Source organism: Pezoporus wallicus, unplaced genomic scaffold, assembly GCF_028554395.1.
Source record: "Pezoporus wallicus isolate ANWC-B61680 ecotype Strahan unplaced genomic scaffold, APGP_CSIRO_Pwel_v1 scaffold_6446, whole genome shotgun sequence".
NCBI lineage: Eukaryota > Metazoa > Chordata > Aves > Psittaciformes > Psittacidae > Pezoporus > Pezoporus wallicus.
Genome location: NW_026636264.1, coordinates 9,820,976 through 9,840,224, shown reverse-complemented (window position 1 = coordinate 9,840,224; position 19,249 = coordinate 9,820,976). Strand labels below are relative to the sequence as shown.

The following is a 19,249-nucleotide window of genomic DNA, read 5'->3' as shown; positions in this document are numbered from 1 at the left end:
ACATCACTTTCTAGGCAAGAATACATCCCACACAAATGCACCATTTCCTTTGTTTCTCCTCTTGGATGGTGCTAGAACAGTCACCTCAATCACAGAGTGAAGGCAAATGAGCAGTTACATCAAATCCGGCCCACTCCAAGCTTTTTTTGGGAGCCACCAGCAGAGAGTCCGTGGGGTGTTATGGCATGGCGAGCTGCCCCCCAGTGCTGGAGAGCATGAGCCTCCAGCACTGCCAGGGCTTCCTGCCATCCTCTACTGGGGAGATTGGTCATTGTGGAACTGGTGGCTGGTGTGACACTCAGCATGAGCATCGCCCCGACCCTCATTGAAACATGATGGGCGAACACAGAGATGGGACGTGTTCCTGCTGGGCTTTAACAGGAGCTCTTTCTGTTTTCAGTTTGAAATAGAGATTCAGAGGATTTCAGAAGCTTATGAGGGCTTGGTCAAGACCACCACTAAGAGAGAGTCTTTGGACAAAGCGATGAGAAACAAGCTCGAAGGAGAAATTAGGAGACTTCATGACTTCAACAGGGATCTCCGTGGTACGTTGCACTTGCTTGTGTGGTTTTTCCCCACTGTTGCTGTGGTGTTTCACTTCTCACAAGCTGCAGAGCTTTAGAGGAGTAGCTTCATGTATGTTTTAGATAAACATCTGGAGAAATCAGGCCTAGCTCATTGGCATAAGACAAAACTGCTGTCACCCCCCCAGTGACCAGGAAACCTTCTGGAAAAATATGAGTGAGCTTCAGATTGCTTTGCATTTGGCACTTGCAGATATTGATTTGACAGCAAGGCCACCAGACCTGAAGTCTCATTCAGCTCTAACAAGCTGAAGAGCAAATAGTGATATAGAGCAGTACTGTACAGCCCATAAATCTCGGAGTTCAGTGCCTTTGTGAACCAGTAGCAAGTATCAGAGGGTATCTCTTTTTTGTATTAAAAACATAAAATTGAGAGTATATCCTTTCCAAAAAGGAAATGGGGGGTATGTTGGGTAGCTATTACTTATCCAGGTACCTGATGGGGGTACTTTGGTACCTCCTTATACAATGAGATGCCTTCTGCAAGCTGGCTCATGCTTTTTGCAGTGGTGCATGGTCTTTGGAGGAGGGAGACACTTAAAGGCAGGACCTTTCTAAGGAAAGCTGTTCCTGGCTTCAGAAAACTGCTCCTTTCCCAAGGCATCCCCAAGGGTTGGTGTCACTGGGCTGGGGGCTGCCTTCCCCCAGGGCATCTCACTCCCCAGGGACAGCACTCCACTGCAGGAAGGCCCCCGTCCCCTTGCAGTGCTGGGTAATTCAGATTGCAAATGCCTTGTGCATTGTGGACATTGTGAGGAATGAACTGCCTGGGCATGGCAGAGGTTTTTCCTCCACTTTCTGTAGATCTGAATGGCACAGCTTCATGGAAGAGGTCAAAGGCCTCATCTTTTATGTATGTGTCAGCCTCCGTCTTAGTGTCCTCCTTCAGAGAGTCTATTTATACTGCCCTGTTGGCATGCATCTTATTTCCTTGCTTGGCCTACAATTTTATATACATATATTTATACTTAAAGTATTTCCTGTTTTCTGCAGAACGACTGGAGACAGCCAATAGGCAGCTGGCCAGCAGAGACTTCGATGGGCATGAGGATAAATCAACAGAGGGCCTTTATGTCACTCAGAGTGAGTACTGTGCTAATCTGTTTTGAAATTGCATAGATGTATATGCATGCTGGAGTGGAGGTGAATACTTTGCTGTTAGTTATTACTGTCCTTACGGCTTGGTTTAAGTCGGCTAATTCATCACATACTCTTATTTAAGCTTCAGACTGGATTGTTTAGGCTGTTTGTTTTCTCTCTCTGAGCACCAGAAGCAGCAGTGGGAGTTAATGGAAGCACAGCTTATTTTTGATAAATATTTATCTGAAATGATGAAGTGTTGCTTGCAGGGATCATCTCCAGGGATGCGTCCTTTTTAGGGAAGCCAGGTTCTTCACTTGGCTGGGCAAAGCCCAGAAAACCTCTGTTGACTTGGTCAGTGCCATGGTTTGACTAACAGGAGGGAGAGCAGAGCTGGATCATCCTTTTCACAAAGGACTGAAAAGGCAAAGATTTTACAACAAAAGCATCCATCCCCAAAAGATTTTAGGCTCCCATAATGCCTGGGCACAGTGCTGCAGCATTTCCCTGCCGTGTGCTGGTGGCTCCATGTGACCATCCAATCCAAAACCCAAGCAGCTGGATGCTGCCTGAGTGTGTGGCTTCTCTCGTATCCTGAGCATCTTCAGCATTCCAGAAGGGCTTGTGCAGTACCTTGTGGGCTGAAATCCCATTGAAGCTGAATGCTGTGTACATCTAATCTTTCTGTTTTACTTATTGCACCAAGAGCTTACTTGAAAGATGAGCTGTAACTGCAGATCCTTCAGTGGAGAACTGGCCACCTCCATTAGTGTTTGATACTACTCCGTGTGCTTCACTGCAATGTCTACCAGCTCCTCCAAATGCAGGAGAACCATCTCCTTGATGCCAACACAGCAACTTCACTGTCATTTGGTGCATGTGTGCACAAACCAGAAGAGAATCTAATGATCTTTTCCATGACTGTGTTAGCTTTGCCATATTAGCAGTTGCTGCAAGGGCATGTAGATGCTGTTGTGAATCCAAGGGGATGATCTGTTAAGAAAACAACATTGCTATGTAGGTGTTGTCGTCCTTGGGAAGACTTCAAACAGGGTAAGTTGCACAGTGCAAACTGCAGACTGGGGTCTGCTGTCTTCACACAGAGACTTCCTGTGTGTTCCCATAAACTGGTAGCTACAAGGGAGAGTTCAATCCCCAGGATGGACTCAGTTATTTGAGTCATTTTCCAGTGCATAAACATGCTCTGTGCTTCTACTGATAAATATCTAGCAACGAGAAGTTGTGCTGAGCTCTCAGTATATTGCTGCTATCAATTCACAGCTTACAAACAAATATAGCTTTCGGATCCTGTCACATAAGATGGTCTGGATGCTTGGAGTGTCTCCTGGCTAGGCCAGAGAGCTAAATGTTACTAATGCAATGCAGAGTGCTTCCAAGAATAGAAAAATGGGCACATGTAAGGCAGGTCCTCTTCAGTCATGTTCTTGGAGCTGGGGCATGCAGAGTAATGACCTTGATATCAAGCTACCTGCCTAAAACCCCTCTGAGAGCCCATAAAAGGATTTGCTTGGAAATCCTCTGTTGCTGACTGCATCCAATACCTAAAGGGGCTGACAAGAAATCTGGAGAGGGCCTTTTTGCAAGGGCGTGTAGTGACAGGACAAGGGGAATGGTTCTAAGCTGAAAAAGGGTAGATTTAGATTAGACATTGGGAAGAAATTCTTCCCTGTGAGGGTGCTGAGGCGCTGCCACAGGGCGCCCAGAGAGTCTGTGGCTGCCCCATCCCTGGCAGTGTTCAAGGCCAGGTTGGACAGGGCTTGGAGCAACTTGGTCTTGTGGAAGGTGTCCCTGCCCATGGCAGGGGCTTGGAACTGGATGAGCTTTAAGGTCCCTTCCAACGCAAACCATTCTGTGACTCTATGATTTGTACATTGAGATTGTTCATGAGTCTTGCCCAGGGGCAGGCTATGACCAGGGGTGCCCCTCACTGCCAGCCTGGAGGTTTGCAAGCAGTCTGTACCCTCCTCACATCTTTTGATGGGTTGCTTAGGCAGAAAACTTAGAGGAGAAGGGGTGCAGCTCGGTTTAGTTGCCATGTGTGCAGTTGGCTACTAAGACTGAAATAGTCATTTTTAGAAGAGAAAAAATGGTGCCTCCATGCACTCCCATCAGCTGCTGCAGTTTTGTCATGAGCCTCATGTTTGTGTTTTTCCTAAGGGTAGTAGCTTATTAAGTCAGATTAGTAAATATGAATCATTAGGAAAGCAAAATCAGATTTATATTCCCTGTATTTATGGAAAAGAACCTGAAAACATGACCCTTAACATCCATGATCCAAGTTAGAAAAAAGACTTCAACATCAGTGGGTTCCTAGAAGTTACAATTTTTAAGCCAGTCCCATGATGAGGTAAAGAAGGAAAGATAAAGCTCTTGAGGCTTTTTAATGCTCCTTCTTGGTAATACTGGAGAATTAATACTGTGGTAACGCTCCAGTAATAGGAATAAAATCCTGTAAAAGAAGTCTGACAAGGCAGGATATGCAGGGATTGTCTCTCAGTTCCTTGCAGAGCTCTCCATTACTGAGATGGAGACCAGAGGTTTCAAAAGCTCTAATTCTTTGTAATAATAACAGGTAAAGCCAGGCTGCATGCCTCAAAGTCTTAAGTGCCAGGCATTTGTGCCTAAGAAAAATGCTGCTGTTGTATTGGTGTAGGAGAGAACTCACAATCTGTTAGTTTCATCACAGTTATGTGATGGTTTGTGAGTGGAAAAGGTTCTTTTAAGGAAAGACATGAAGCAGCAACCAAAGAAGGTGTATGGGCCCATACAGGTGAGAGAAGAGCCAGGCAGGAGGAGGCTAAGAGCTGTGGAAGGGGAGAGGCAGAAAGACTGAGGATGGTTTCAAGGGCATAGCGCAGAGAGAAAGCTTATGGTACAGTCTGAGAATTCTGTGTGTCTTTCTGGGACTTCTGGACTTAGGGACACTGTCAGAGCAGGCGTTCCTTCAAGGGAAGATTGGGGTCTGTGCACATCCACGGGGCTCTGCATCCATTAGTGGGGATGTGAAGACAGTTTTGGCAGTGTGTTGGTAGAGCCTCATGCTCCCTGGGCGTGCTCAGTGGATGTGACTCCTACTTGGGCACATGTCTCTGTCCCAAGTATCCCAGGCAAAGAAATATTCTCATTGAATGAATCCAGCCAAAGAAAACACCCACAGTAGATGATTTTGAGGGTGGGATTTTGGGCAGGCTAAGAGCCATTCAGTATTAACGCAGGAAAAAATCAGGGCAGATGCAGAAGTTGCAGGGGCAAGGGATACAGAGCTCCTTGCCCATGAGCTGCACATGGGGAAGGGGAAGTTGCTGCCCCCGTGTACCCAGAGCCAAGGGCCACCAGCGCATGGAGCAGTATCCTGAAGTGTCACATTATAAAATGGATCTGTTTTACTTGACTTCCCACTGCCCTCTGAAGGGAAAGGGCATGGGAAATCTGATTTCAGTTTTCAACACATGAAGGTCAGATTCCCCCGACTTGTACTTCATGACATGCAAATGGAATGTCCAAGATGTAAATCAGACCAAGTTCAAGCTGCCCACGATACTTTGTAGGGTAAGGAAAGCCGTCACTGGCTACAATGGAGATTCAATGACTTCTGTGACAACAGAGCACCAAACCTTTCTGCATCCCTGCTTTGGTCGGTGACCATGAGTAACCCTGTACCCCAAGCCATTTGTTAAGTACATTATAATTGATCATAATTATTAATTGCAGTGTGGAATCCCCATTAACCACCATGTGAGAAAATGGACTCAGGGACTCAAGCACGACCTCTTGCAGCTTCTCAGCCTTTTCTTGGTGCTGGTGTGGCCCAAACTCCAGAGGGCTGTGGGAAGCATGCCATTTATGAGTGAAACTGCAGGAGGAGAAGACTGCAATGAGCTCTTTTGGCATTGGTATCTGCTTTCTTTTTTTCTTCTCATGGAGACCTGCCAGTGGGGATGGAAAGAAATGTTTCATTTCCCAGTTCTGCATTGCTGCTGCTCCAGACTCAGCTTAGTCAGCATCAAATCACAGCTGCAGCGGCTGCAGCAAGGCTCAGGCAGAAGGACAGATGGACGGACAGTGGCTTTGCTGCTCTTCTGGAGGGAAATGTCAATGTCCAGCAACCTGGCCCTGTTTAATGGGCAAAGAATTCAGTAAAGCTGTGGGAAGCCTCCTCTTGGCTGCCTGCATGGAGTGAATAGGCTCTATTTATGCATTTATTTAGCTTATTCTTATGGGTGGGAACCAGCCGCTGAAAGGTCTTTGGAGCAGGCAACAAGGTCCTGTCCTCATTTCTGGCCTCTCTGGGCAGAGTGGTGGGGCACAAACGGCCTGTCCTGCTCTTCATCCTCACTGCCTCAGCATCCTCTTGGGAAGGTCAGGGCACTGGAGTTGGCCAAGTTTTTTCTTGAGCTGGATGAGCAGAAGAGGTGATTCTGGTGTGCCCATGCTCATGAGTCAGCTGGTCCAAGGGTGACCAGCAGCAGCTGTGACATATGCCCTTGCCCATGGAGTGAATGGCAGAGCTCCTCCACACACTTGCCTTGTCAGGAGTTGTAAGACTGATGAGAGGCTAAATGAGCCCCACAAGTTTTATTCAAGAAGGCATTAGCAGTTGTGAGCAAAGAGCCACCGCTGGGAAAGGCAATAAGAGAACGTACATAAGAGAAATTGTTAGAAACACCATGGTGGACATGGTATAAAAGCCAGTCTTCTTTTCCAGCTAATCTCTAGTCGCCAAATTAGGCTCCCACTGCCATAATGTGATGTATTTTCCTCCTCCAGCAGTGTTCATTCTGTAGAAACAAGGTGTGTATTTAAAATACATCTGTTACCACTCTGCAATATCACAGCAAGGAGAAAAGCAGCTATGGGTGTATTGAGGTGGGCATTAAACTGGTCAAATAAGTTGATACTTAGATATAATGTGTGAAAAGCTGGGGGTTTTATCTAAGTGTGGGGAAGAGGTGGCACAGAATCGACTCTTTCTCTCTGATGTTTCTTCTTCAAAGCAGAGTCGAGACTGGTGAACTCTTCATGTACCTACCCAGCTTCACAACTCAAAAATGCTTTTTGTGAAGCACTGAAGCAGGCTCTTTCCTTTCTCTCCTTTTTCTTCAGCCAGAGTATAGATGTAATGTCCTCAGTGTGTTGAGGTACATCAGAGGCAGTGGTTGGGAAGCTGTGAGATTACAACTGTAAATTGCAGCAAAGAAGCCTTTTGGGAACTGTTCTGTAATAGGATGCTCCAGTGACCCACCAGAAATGGAAACAGTGATTAGCTGGAGTCTCTTAGGTAAAAAAGCAGAAGGTGTATGCAAGGGTAGCACTGTAAAACAGTAATTTTAGACTTTAAGGGTACCTTGAATGTACTTGAAGAGAATTGAAGGTATATCCAACAAAGTCCTTCTTTACTACAAATTAACACACTATAGGAAAGTGGTTATAAAACCGTGTCTCCAGCATTTTGCAGGGAGAAGGTGACATGGGGAAGTGTTGAGAGTGAATTTTTCTTGCCAGCTTTCTATTGGGTTCAGTGGTTATTCTGTGTACAGCATCATCTTGTCCTCCTTTGAGGGGAGGGTAGAAAATGTAGCGTGGTCCCGACATGAGGAGGTGGAGTGCCATAGTGCTGAAATAGCATTCATCTTCCCCTTCTTTGCCCTCTGTTGAAATAGCTGCTTGATAATTTGCCCAGATTTTCACTTTTGTGCTGTAGATCCTAACGTTCCTTCTGTTCAGTCTGATGGAATTAGATGTACTTGTGTTGAAGGAAGAGGTCTGCATGTTCAGTATAAAATCCCTTGCCAACGTGGGAAGATGCAAGGCTACATCATCCCAAAATGGCTCATGGTGTGTGCAGCAGTCACAGGGCTTTGCCAAAGCAAATGTGCCAGTGTTGCTGCCACGTTTTATTTTTGTGAGGTGCTGAATTCCTACTTTTCAGATAAATGGGAAGATGGCTGGGTGGGTTTGGGCTCATCTTGTCCACTTGTGTGTTGTTCCCCATGGCTCAGCTCCTATGTGTCTCACCTTGATGCAGGCACCTACCAATAGTGTGTAAATTAAACCTGTTCTCATCCTGCCTGTAATTAAGGAAGAATGAGGCCCTTCTGTGGATAGTTCAGGTGTGAAATGGGCTGGCTCTGGCCACGTGAGCTTTCCTGACCCTCCTCTTGGGGAGGTGGATGGTAGAGCTTCCAGCTTGAGTGGTCACACTTGGTTTGGACAGGCTGGATAATAGGGGCAGATTTTCCACATTTCAGTGGTTTTGGAGCAACTTTTCACTTCAGTTAAAAAATAATAAATTCTGTGATGCTGTGTTAAAAAAGTTAAAAACCAAAGCAAGGTTTACTTGATGCCAAATTATTTCTGGAGGAAATTTCTCTTCCAAATGCTCTATTTCTGTTGTCATTCAAAATAAAGGCCAGATTTCGAAATCTGAGGTTTCGCTGAATGAAGTCTCCATCCCTGCTTGCTCCAATCATTAACTCTTCATGGTCCAACATCAGGGATCCAGTGACTGGTGTGCAGTGCTCCTGTTCCCTGAAATGGCTTCTCAGCACTGTCAGGGCAGAGGTAGATGGAGCCAAGCATTTCCCCAGGCAGTTTGCCAGCAGCGTCAGTGGTGGGCCTGCAATTCGTTGCCGAAGGAAAAGATGTGAGCAAAGCTGACTGAATTTAGCCAGGTCTTTTTATAACATCGTCTTAAATCTTACCCAAAAAAGGGATGATTTTCCTCCACAGAGGTTATCTACGTGTTTTAGTCTCACTCCTGATGCATTAAGGCACTTACAAGGAGGGGAACACTGATCACTGGACCCTTAGGTCATGCTGGACTGGAGAGTCACCCGCAGCCTCTGCAGGGCTGAAATGCCTCCCACAGCCTCCTTTCCTCTGCATGACTTGTTCAGATGCCTCCTATCTTATTCTTCCTTACTGCTTTCCCCTCTTTCCATTTTCAGGCTGTCCAGCACAGATATGTGTTTAGTTTTTGGCTTCTTCACATCTCTTGTGATCTCCGTCTTTGCAAATAAAACGGACCAGGAACAGCACAGCTCATGTCCATGGGGCTGAGGTTTCTTTCCTAGAGAAGGGCAACAACATCTGAACTGGCAGGTATAGACAGTCCTTGATGTAGGCTGTTTGCAGGCAGGGTGTTGTATGGGAAAGGAGTGGCTGATGCAAGCCAAGTTTTAGCTGGGGAACGTTCTGGTGGTTCAGCAGAACTGCTTTATGAGGCCGTGCTCAGATCCACAAGCTCTGTCAGTGCAGATGCAGCCCAAGCTGCCATTCATCTCTGCTGCTGGTGCTCACTTAAGGCTGGCATTGAGGGACTGAGCCTTGATAGTAGAAACTCCTTGCCCATGGTGTCTCAGCACTGTGTTGTAATGTCCCCAGTTGCTGCTGCTTTACATAAATCTTGCTTTTCTATGGAGGTGGCAGGTTACCTCTGGTGCATGGCCCAGCCTGTGAGCTGTCCTGCTGGAATGGCTCCTGTTCTTGTCTTCCTTCCAGACAAAGAGCACTTGAAGGAGAAGGAGAAGCTGGAGATGGAGCTGGCAGCTGTGCGCTCTGCCAATGAGGACCAGCGGAGGCACATCGAGATCCTCGACCAGGCCCTCAACAACGCGCAAGCCAAGGTCATCAAACTGGAAGAGGAGGTGAGGCACGGGCAGCATCTCTGTGCTCTGAGGACAGTGGTAGCTCGTGGTTAGAGCTTCCTCTCTCCAAGTCCTAAATCCCTCCCAGCCATGGTGTGGCAGGTCTTCCCGCTCCCCTTGTACTGGCCTTTTTACAGAGAAAATGCATAGTTATACAGCGCTGAGCCGAACAAGCAAGCAAAGGGGACCACAGCCATAGATGTTTTCAGAGCAGAGCCGGGAGCAGCACCAAACTCAAGTAGTTGGTGACTGAGGTAATGGTAAGATTTAGTAGAAGTATCAAATAAAAAGCTGACTACTCACTGAATGGGACTGCAACACAAATACGTGGTGTTGGTGCATCCCATTTATCCCCAAATAATGCCAGGGGGCTTTTGAGATGTGCACAGCAGCACAGGGCTCAGTAACTTCTCATCTGAATAGTGGTTTGAAATCAGACTGTCCAGGATTTAGAGGCACAAAGAGCCACAGGTTGTATTTGGGAACTGAAAAAACCCCTATCATTCCATGAGTCCTAAGAAGTGCAGAACTTTCAAGAGGTCTTTAAGCAGTGATCCTATAAGCCTGATAGTGAAAACAGGTATTCAGATAGGAACAGAAATCTTAGGAACAGAGAGCTCTTCAAACTGACAGACAAATACAGAACAATGTCTAGTAGCTGAAAGCTGAAGCTAAACAGATTCCAAGTAGAAATAATGCTCTGTTTGAATTATAACTAACAGTGATGTTGTCAGTTCTTTATTACTGGAGCTCTCCAAGTCTCCCATTTATTGTGTTCCTTAAGGACCTTCGATCAGGAGGTGTGGGTTTAATACCTAGCTGAAAGTCTATGCATTCTGACTATTAAAAGAGGCCTTTTGGGACCTAAAATCTCTGTCCATGGGACCAACAAAAAGGGAATATGTTTTATGGGTGATAAAAGAAACATGATCTTTACTATCTGAGTGGGCAGGTCACTGGGGAGGGGAGGGCCATTGATGAATCTCTATCTTAGCAAGTTGGGTAGAGGTTCAGGCTCTGGCACAGGCTGCTGGCATGATCTTGAGCAGGTCTGTTCTCTTTCAGTGCCACGTTTCCCACCTGCACCCTCCCAGGGCTGGTCTGGGGGTGAATCACAGGAGCCCACTGGGTGCAGGGGCACAAGGGGTCTTGTGAGGAGCAGGTATTTTCCCAACTACCTGAAAGTAACTTAAGTGCAGTTTATTGTCTTGGAAAGATGAAATGTGAATTCACCTCGGTGGTATTTGGATGTATACTATCGGGGTATCCAGCATGCCAGACCCCCTGTTAGGATAACTAATGGTTACTCAGAGTCTGGAAGATTTAAGGTACTCTCTCTCACTCGCTTTGTGTGTGTGTGTGTGTGTGTGTAAGTGCTGAAGGCATTGCTGTTTTGTTCCTGACCATTCTGACTTCCCATTGAGAAACACTTTAAAAACTCCATTCTCTCCAGTGGATACACTCAGCAGCAAGAAGAGGATCACATTAAGTTTAACTGCTCCTTTGTTAGTTAGACTAAAGCCTGCTCACCATCTCAGTGTATTTGGGGCAGTCCCCTTGGGGTTGCTGCAGGAGCTAGCGTACCTTTAATCTGTGCATAATTCATTCGACACTGTTAGCCTGAAAGGCAACCCAAGGTTTTCTGTTTGCATTTCATTACAAAGTGGCTGAATAAAGGAATGTTTTAGGTGGCAACACCTGCTTATACAGTCCCAGGATCACACAGGGGATGGGAAGAAATACATTTAGCTGCTGCCTGCTCCGCAGACTGACAGTGTGGTACTGGCAGTAACACTGAATACATACCGGCGAAGGCAGCAGAAACATAGAAGCAGATTTCCAGGCAGGTGTTGTAAGAAGCCTCCCTGTTCCTGCTGGGCTGTATTAAATACATTTGCAGCTTTAGGGCTCTAAGAGCTTTGCAGCTGCCAGTTTTTGGTCTAATCATCCAACAGAAATGTGCTGGGGATCAGAGCTAGGGTCTTGGATTGTGAACTGGTGGAGTTGAGGAGAGGGCAAAGGTTCCCCTTTTGAGAGCTACTAAGCTCCTGCCTGGGCATCGTGGATGTTATGGAGGTGGTAACCTCCTGCCTGGGGCATGATAGATCTCAGAGGTGACAACATATGAAGGTGATGCAGTGGTATTTGCCAGAGTGTGTCTGTCAGAGCCCTCAGCCTGCAAACCCATGTGGACCTGGTAGGTTTTAACTGGTTTTTCATTCTACGGGGAGCTCAAGTTTATTTTATGCCAGCTGTCATGTTCTAATTCCTCGAGACAGTATCATGCAGCTCGGGTGAAGTGGCTGCTGGCATGTGCCCAAGATCCTGTGCTCCCTTTCCTTTTTTTTCAGCCTGTTTCATCAGTAAATCAGAGCACCTTGCTAATAGTCTCCTGTGTTTCTGGAGCTCAGTTTGACACATATACAGCAGATGAGGTTGAAGCTTTGGCCTTTCATCTTAAATCAGGAATTTTTACTATAATTTGGAATATATTGAAGGAAACACAAAATCACTCGAACGAAAACGACTGTTACTGTTTCTATTATTACCAGAGCTCTGCATCATGCCCTGCTTTGCAAATCCACCCAGATTTCTTCTACGACCAAGAATGTAATTAAGTTTAAAAGCTTTTTAAATCAAGGCTTGAGAAATAAGCAGCAGCCCCTAAGTTGAATTGACATAAGATAGCGTAAATCTGTGTTATCCTGAGTGCCTGCTAGTAGAATTTAATTCAAAACCATGTAGGTGGTATTATCACCACACATCATCCGGGAGACTGCTGCTGGAATTGTCTGTCTGGTCCACACTTTGGATGGAGGACCGAGTAATTGGAGAGGGTTCAGAAAGCAGTTGTAGAATTTATTTGGGGCCCAGGAGCTGTTCTTTGCTGTGAACGACGAAAGTGAAGAGGTGGCTGAGCTCCAGGCCATGCACATGAACATGAAGAAGGGATTGCTGTCGGCCAGATTAGATGTTGCTCTTTAACGTAAGAGGAAATAATGAGATGCAGTGTTTGGGGGTTGAAGCTGAGCAGATCAGGGCAGAAATAAAGACTTAGTAATTAACACTGAAACAGTCTACTTGGAGAGATAGTGGGTTCTCCATCTCTTACAGTCTTTAACTCAAATCTATAGCATAGACATTCATTGCTCAAACTGGAGTTATGTTCCTAGCACAGGTATTTTTCTGAGACCCACTCTTTACTCAGATTCATTTGCTTGGATCGTCCCCTTTTAGCCTGAGCTCTTCTTTCGTCTTTATTTTCCTAATCCCTGGAACAAGGGGAGTGTTCAGGCAAGTTTGCTGATCTTGTGAATATACGAATTGTTTCATTAAATGCTTCTTGCTCTGGTAGATCACAATTTGGAAACAGAACAAGAAGTAATTTACTTAAGTTGCATAAGAGAAAGACAGATTAGGCATTAGGGTAAAAGTTTTCTGGCAATAAAGGAATATAAGCCATCAAGTAGTTTGCAGGGGGGTTGTGGGGTCCCTACCCCTGGAGGGTTTTGTAAACAGATTATACAGACATGTGCCAGGTTTTAGATAGAGTTGATCCTCCCTTGCAGCAGGAGGATGGATTGGTACCTCTGCTTTTATGCATTTGAGTCAGTATGTCTGTGAGGCAGTGGAGCTTGGTATCATGTATTTCTGATTGCAGTCCACCTCCCTTATGGATGCACACTGCACTGACAAGCCCATTAATTTAAATGACAACAGTTTGTACTTCGTTTTTAACTGTGTAGGTGAATTTTTTGCTTATGGATCTATAGGTAGAATAGAAAAGTCAGAATTGGCTCAAGAACCTCCCTATACATTTATGAATGTGGGAGCTGTCTTCTTGCATATCTCCAAGTAAACTCATTGCTAAGGCAGTGGACATGTGTGCATCGCCTCACCTGCACATGCATGTGTGAGCCCTGGGGCTTAGAGTGCTGCTGCAAGGCCACATTCTGGCTGCTGCGGTACAGATGGACCCTGCAGCATCTGACAGGATGTGGGGGAGCAGATGAGGTCTGCTACTGAGGAGGGACCCCAGGGGAGCCCCTTTCCCCTCTCCGATCTGCACTGGTGAAGCTGGGAGGTGGCACGGGCACCTTCCTACTGCCAAAATAGCACATTCGGCAGGAAGCCACCACTGTGTCTGTCTTGCCAAGCTGTGAGCTCCCGAGGAATGCAACCCTCGTGCTGCTGCCAGAGACAAGTGGGGATTATAATCTCATTAATTTTCATTAAAAGGCCTGGGAGCCATAAGCGTTAGACTGGATTACAGCGGGGCCAGGGAGGTCACGCTGCCAGTTGTTGGCTCTGGCTGGGAAGGTTTGTTTAGACCAGGCTTTGCTTTTGCTGTGCGCAAGCCCGTGTTTCGCTTCACCTGCGATGTGGATGGGTTTAGGGTGGCAGAAAAGGGATTTCAGTTAAAAAGGTGGGTTTATTATCATTGGATTCAGTGAACCCAACATCATAGAAGTGGAAAACTAAAACCCAAGCAACTTCATAGCATGGGAGTCCTGGGCAAAGCAGAGGACCTTGGGTGAAGGGGAGCTGCACAGCCAGGGGTACCCAGTGCTGATGTTTATTTGCTCCACATGCCCAGGAACAAGGCAACAAACTTCTCACTACATCTCAAGGTATTTAAATGCACACCTTTGTGGCTATAGCTCCTATGTCCCACATTGAGTTAATTTTAATAGTGATTTAAATATTTAAAAAAGAGGTGTGAGGATAGCCTGTTCACCTTCACCTTGCCAGCTCACAGCACATCTCCAGCCTCCCCTATTTACCTAGTTCCCCAGTGTTGACTGGGGTTTAATGTGTTTTTCTGCCTCCTGAGGGAGACTAGAAGTCCTAAAGAGGATCTTGGTGATCATGGTAATGACCTTGAGCATCCCTCATTAATCCTCAGGCTGCAGATGGGGTCCAGCAGAGGCTTGCAAAGTCTTTGTGATCCAGCATTCAAACCCATTCACCCTCCCTTTCTGAGTCAGGGCATTAAGTCCAGAGTGTTTTGGAGTCTTTGGGGGTTCACTGAGGTCTTTTGGGGTTTGCAGCTTCGGTTTGTGTGCACTGTTGCTTTTTCCACTACAAGGCAGGTATCTTTAGAAAGGTAAATTTGTTCATGCTTGTGAAGAGAAAATTCATGACCAAACGTTGGGGGAGAAGAGGGGAACTGGGCTTCCTGAGCCTAGGACTGTGGCCCATGGGGTGGGCAGGCAGACCCCACTGCCACAGCCCCAAGGGCAAGTTTTGGGGTCAGTGTCCATGCTCACCAGTGATGAGGGTGGCTCATGGACACCAAGGTGTGCCTGGCCCCCGTGAGCTCGCCCCTTCTCAGTGCCAGATTTTGGCTGGGGGTCCAGTTTCACCACAGGTTTTGCTGCCCATCCCAGTGCCTAGCATGTCCAGTATCTGCAGCCTCATCTCCCCAAGAGCCCTCAAGCATGCCAGCTCCTGCCATGAGCCCCAATCACAACACCCTATGGTGTCACTTGGTGACATGCTTGGTGGCGTGGTAGGAGGCCAGAAGAAGGGGAGATAGCTGCTAAGCCCCTTGAATATCTGCAGTCCACTTGCAAATTCCTTTTGGGGTGTGATGCTTGAGCAATACCCCTGTATTGCAAAATCCTTGTGTCACATTTAGCCTTTCAGTAATTGCACTGTATACCTAAGGAGGGCCTGGCTTTAGCTTCCAGCACATCTATACACCAGTATGGCAAAGCCCAGGAGAGGACAGAGCAGGTGGAATGCTTCTGGCTGCTGGCACTCTTCTTGTTCCACCTGCGTTGAACAGATAGGCAGGGGTGGAAAAAAGAGACTGTGTGCAATCAGTGTCACCAGTCAATAAAACTCACTCCTAGCTGAGGCCAGCCTGTATACTTGCCCAAAGAATATCCACCAACACAGTGGTGGGTAAATGGCCAGGGGGTTTGTCGTGGTTTAAACCCAGTCAGGTAACTCGTTCACTCACTTCCCCCCCTTCTTTCCCTCCCCCTACTCCCGGAGGGACGGAGAGGAGAATCAAAAAGAATGCAACTCCCACGGGTTGAGATAAGAACAGTTTAGTAACTAAGGTATAACACAAATCACTGCTGCTGCCACCAATGATAATAATGATAAAGGAAATAACAAGCGAAAAGAATACATCATCTCACCACCAGCTGACCGATAACTTGCCCCCCTCAGCCCAACCAAGCACCGACCGATACCTCCTCCAACCCTGCAGTTTCCCAGCCCTTCTGGCTCACTCCCAGTTACCTCCTGGGCATGACGTGCTGTGGTATGGAATACCTCTTTGGTCAGTTTGGGTCAGGTGTCCTGTCTCTGCTTCCTCCCGGCCTCCCCTCCTCCCTGGCAGAGCATGAGGCTCACAAAGTTCTTGGCCAAACCAAAACATCGCTATCAGCTCTGTTCCCAAGCTGAAAGTCAAAACACTGCACTGCACCAGCTACCAAGGAGGAGAAACATGACTGCTACTGCTGAACCCAGGACAGGGTTTAATGGCCAATGATTCCCAGTGGTTGGAGATCTTGGCAGCTCCCTTCAAGAGCAATGGAGCTGCCCCAGCAATGCCTGCTGTGCCCTTCCCTGCCCACCAAAGTGGGACCATCCTTCCCTAGAGAAGCTCTCAGAATGCCACAGCCATGCTCAAGCCCAGTGCTTCCTTGCAAGTGTGCCCATCAGCCCAGGGTGCTCCCAGAGCCCCCAGCGCTGCTGACCCTACAAGGGTGCTGGGGAGGGACTGTAGTGATAGGACAAGGGGTAACGGGTTAAAACTTAAACAGGGGAAGTTTAGATTGGATACAAGGAAGAAGTTCTTTACTGTGAGGGTGCTGAGGCACTGGAATGGGTTGCCCAGGGAAGTTGTGAATGCTCCATCCCTGGTGGTGTTCAAGGCCAGGTTGGACAGAGCCTTGGGTGACATGGTTTAGTGTGAGGTGTCCCTGCCCATGTCAGGGGGGTCGAAATGGATGATCTTAAGGTCCTTTCCGACCCAAACCATTCTGTGATTGATTCTATGACCCCTGCCCCACAGCTGCGCAGGAAGCAGGCCTATGTGGAGAAGGTGGAGAAGCTGCAGCAGGCGCTGACGCAGCTGCAGGCAGCCTGCGAGAAGAGGGAGCAGATGGAGCGGCGGCTGCGCACGCGCCTGGAGCGGGAGCTGGACTCACTGCGGATGCAGCAGGTGAGGATGGGGTGGTCTGCATGGGGCCTTTGGTATTGCTTTTAAAGAGGGACAGTCATTTGCAGCCCTGCCTGGTGCCACCTTGCTTTGGGGTTCAGGTCATTGGGCTTCCCCTTTCCTTTGGCTGTGTCGCAACTGTGCCATCGCTGGCAGTGCTCAAGGCCAGGTTGGACAGGGCTTGGAGCAACCTGGTTCAGTGGAAGGTGTCCCTGCCCACGGCAGAGGGGTAGAACTAGATGGGCTTTAAAGATCCTTTCCAACCCAAACCGCAATATGATGCTAACTCCTGATCTTCAGCAGAGGATGGTGGGGGGTGCAGGAGCTTGCACCGTATTTGTTCTGGGCAAAGCTGGTTCACAGAAACCTCTGCCCGTGAGAGATGTGGATACAAGCAGTGTCATCTTCAGACAATAAATTATTTAAATACCAGCGTAGCCCAAAATGGGCTAAAGTGTTCCTTTGCATTTCTGTGTATGTCTTCTTTTCCTTTTTGGCAGCCCTGTCCCCTTTGAGCAGTAATATTATGCTTGTATTTTATGCACAGTTACTCCTTTGTTATTCCTCCTCCATCCCCAAGTCCCAAAGTCCAGTCATCTGTGAAAAGGGGAAAGAAAACAGCACAAGGAGGTTACAGGGAGGATGATTTCCAGGCTGCAGCCACACTGAATGCCAAATACAGGGGCGTAGGCTCCAGAGGAGAGTGAGCAGATACACTAGGTGTATCAAACCACTGTCTGGGGAAAAAACAGCAACATAAGCAAAACGTGATGCTCTTGTACCTCTGTCAGTGTATGCATCTGCTACAGTACCCTTCCTTATTTATGAGCCATTAGTGGAGACCAAAGCAGCTGTTACACGGAGCTTGTGCTGCCACAAAGCAGATGGGCTGCTCCTGCTGGCAGGATGCAATTGGGATATAGCTCTAAAGCCAGTATCAGTGGTTTGCAGGGTCATGAGGTGCCAGACCTGAGAGCATCCCCTTCTCTCCAGCAGCCCTGAAGCAGGACAGATCCCCCAGCACCCTTCCAACAGCTCCCTGGAGACCCTTGCCATCCGTATTGGCTTTTCCTTGCTGATGTATAAAGTATTTCTTGCCTTGTCCGCCATGGGCTTGCTGTGCCTGTCTAGTTCGGGTAGCCCTTCTCAGTCGTGCGTAGCCTGCTCTCCTCCAGTTTAACAAAGAGACTACATGGAAGATGACATGCTGATGCTGGTGCAAATGGGAAGACATTTGAGAAGAACACAATTATAATTCAAGTGAAGATAAAACTAGAACTGGGAAAAGTTTTGTTCTGTCTGGACTGGAATATAGGAACAAATCGAGATGTTAGGTAGGATGGGATGGACTGTTACTGAAGTCATTGTCTTGACAGTTCAGGCTATATCTGCTCATTTGGGTAGAAAATTCCTCTGTAACTTACAGATTCCTCCTTCTTAAAATACGTCTTTTGGCACTGGGATTAGAGATTGTATTTGGGGTTGCCATAGTTCTCAAATGCCTGCTCCAGTTCCTTGTGGCAAGTTTTAAGAAGAACGATGCTCTAACTTGTCTCTCCTCAGCTTCGAGACGAACTTTGGGGTATTTTTTCCTGTCGTCATTTATACCTTTTGGTTTGTCAGCCATAATGCTGCAATCAAAATGCTCCAACTTTTTACTTCAGAGTTGAGTTCTCTGAGTTATCTCCTGATAACTCAGATCATATATAATATATATGTAATATATAATATATATATTCTCGATTATATCTCCTGAAACATTTTCTCATCACAGAGGAAAAAAAAAAAAAATAACTTCTTTTTCTCTTTTTACTGGAGTCAGCAGAAGAGACACAGAACACAAAGAGACAGCCAGAATTTCTTCTGTTCCTGCCTTGTTGGTAACCAAGTCCAAATAGCAGATCTTCATTATCACTGACGCACAAGCTAGGACCAAAACCAATTGAACATGCAGGGCTGGCAGAGGTTTTGACTCAGAAGATGACAGGCACCAGTGATGTCCCAAGATGCCATTTACAGACCAGGGCTGTGCTTCCAAAACGTTGCCTTCCTGCCAGAGGTTTGACAGTGTTTTTGCAGGAGCAGCCGCAGCTGTAGTTCCTAAGGGCTGTTCCACATAGCATTTCCATAAAGCAGCTTCCAAACGTGTCATTACTGCACCAAAGGCAAAGGCTGCAGCCCTCCCCTGGTGTCTGTAGCTTGCCATAAGCAGGAGATAAATGTCTAGAAGGAGGAAATGTGATTTGGAGTATGGAGATGCTGCAGCGCTCGCTGCAGTGTGATGGCACGTGTTTGCCCTTCAACACAGCACTGTGCACTGTGGAGGGTAACAAATATCTTGCATTCTTTATTGGAAAAAACCCATGTTTACTTCTACTGAGTTCTCCCAGAGCTTTTTGCCTGTCCCCTCAGTGTGTACTCATCCCAGTCAACCTCTGCTGAGTCAAGGACTGGATCTCCATCTCCCTCCACTCTTCACTAGCAGTGAGAGGAGCCTGGGACAGCTACCTATGGCACTTAGGTGTTTTAATTAAGTGACTCTAATGGGTAGGATAGATCCTGCCTGAGTAGTAATGCCTTACAGCATAGATGCAAAGGGTTTCTCACCCATTGCTGCTTATCAGCATCCCATGGGAGCCACCCTGCAGTGCCTGGGGATCTTCTGCCCCTCTGTTTGGAAACTTACCTGCTGCACCAGAGAAAGCATTAAAGCATCCCCTGAGGGCACAAGAGAGCTA

At 47.1% G+C, this 19,249-nt stretch overlaps 1 protein-coding gene across 4 annotated transcripts in view; it reads left to right on the top strand.

Annotated features, from left to right (window-relative positions):
- The window catches only part of AMOTL1 (angiomotin like 1), a 66,164-nt gene that overhangs the window by 38,717 nt on the left and 8,198 nt on the right, over positions 1-19,249 (top strand). For all 4 annotated transcript variants that reach the window (XM_057399820.1, XM_057399821.1, XM_057399818.1 and 1 more), the window contains 4 exons: positions 401-545; positions 1,578-1,667; positions 9,186-9,331; positions 16,365-16,514. In XM_057399820.1, coding sequence (XP_057255803.1) covers positions 401-545; positions 1,578-1,667; positions 9,186-9,331; positions 16,365-16,514 — 531 coding nt within the window. The remainder of the gene's footprint in view (positions 1-400; positions 546-1,577; positions 1,668-9,185; positions 9,332-16,364; positions 16,515-19,249) is intronic.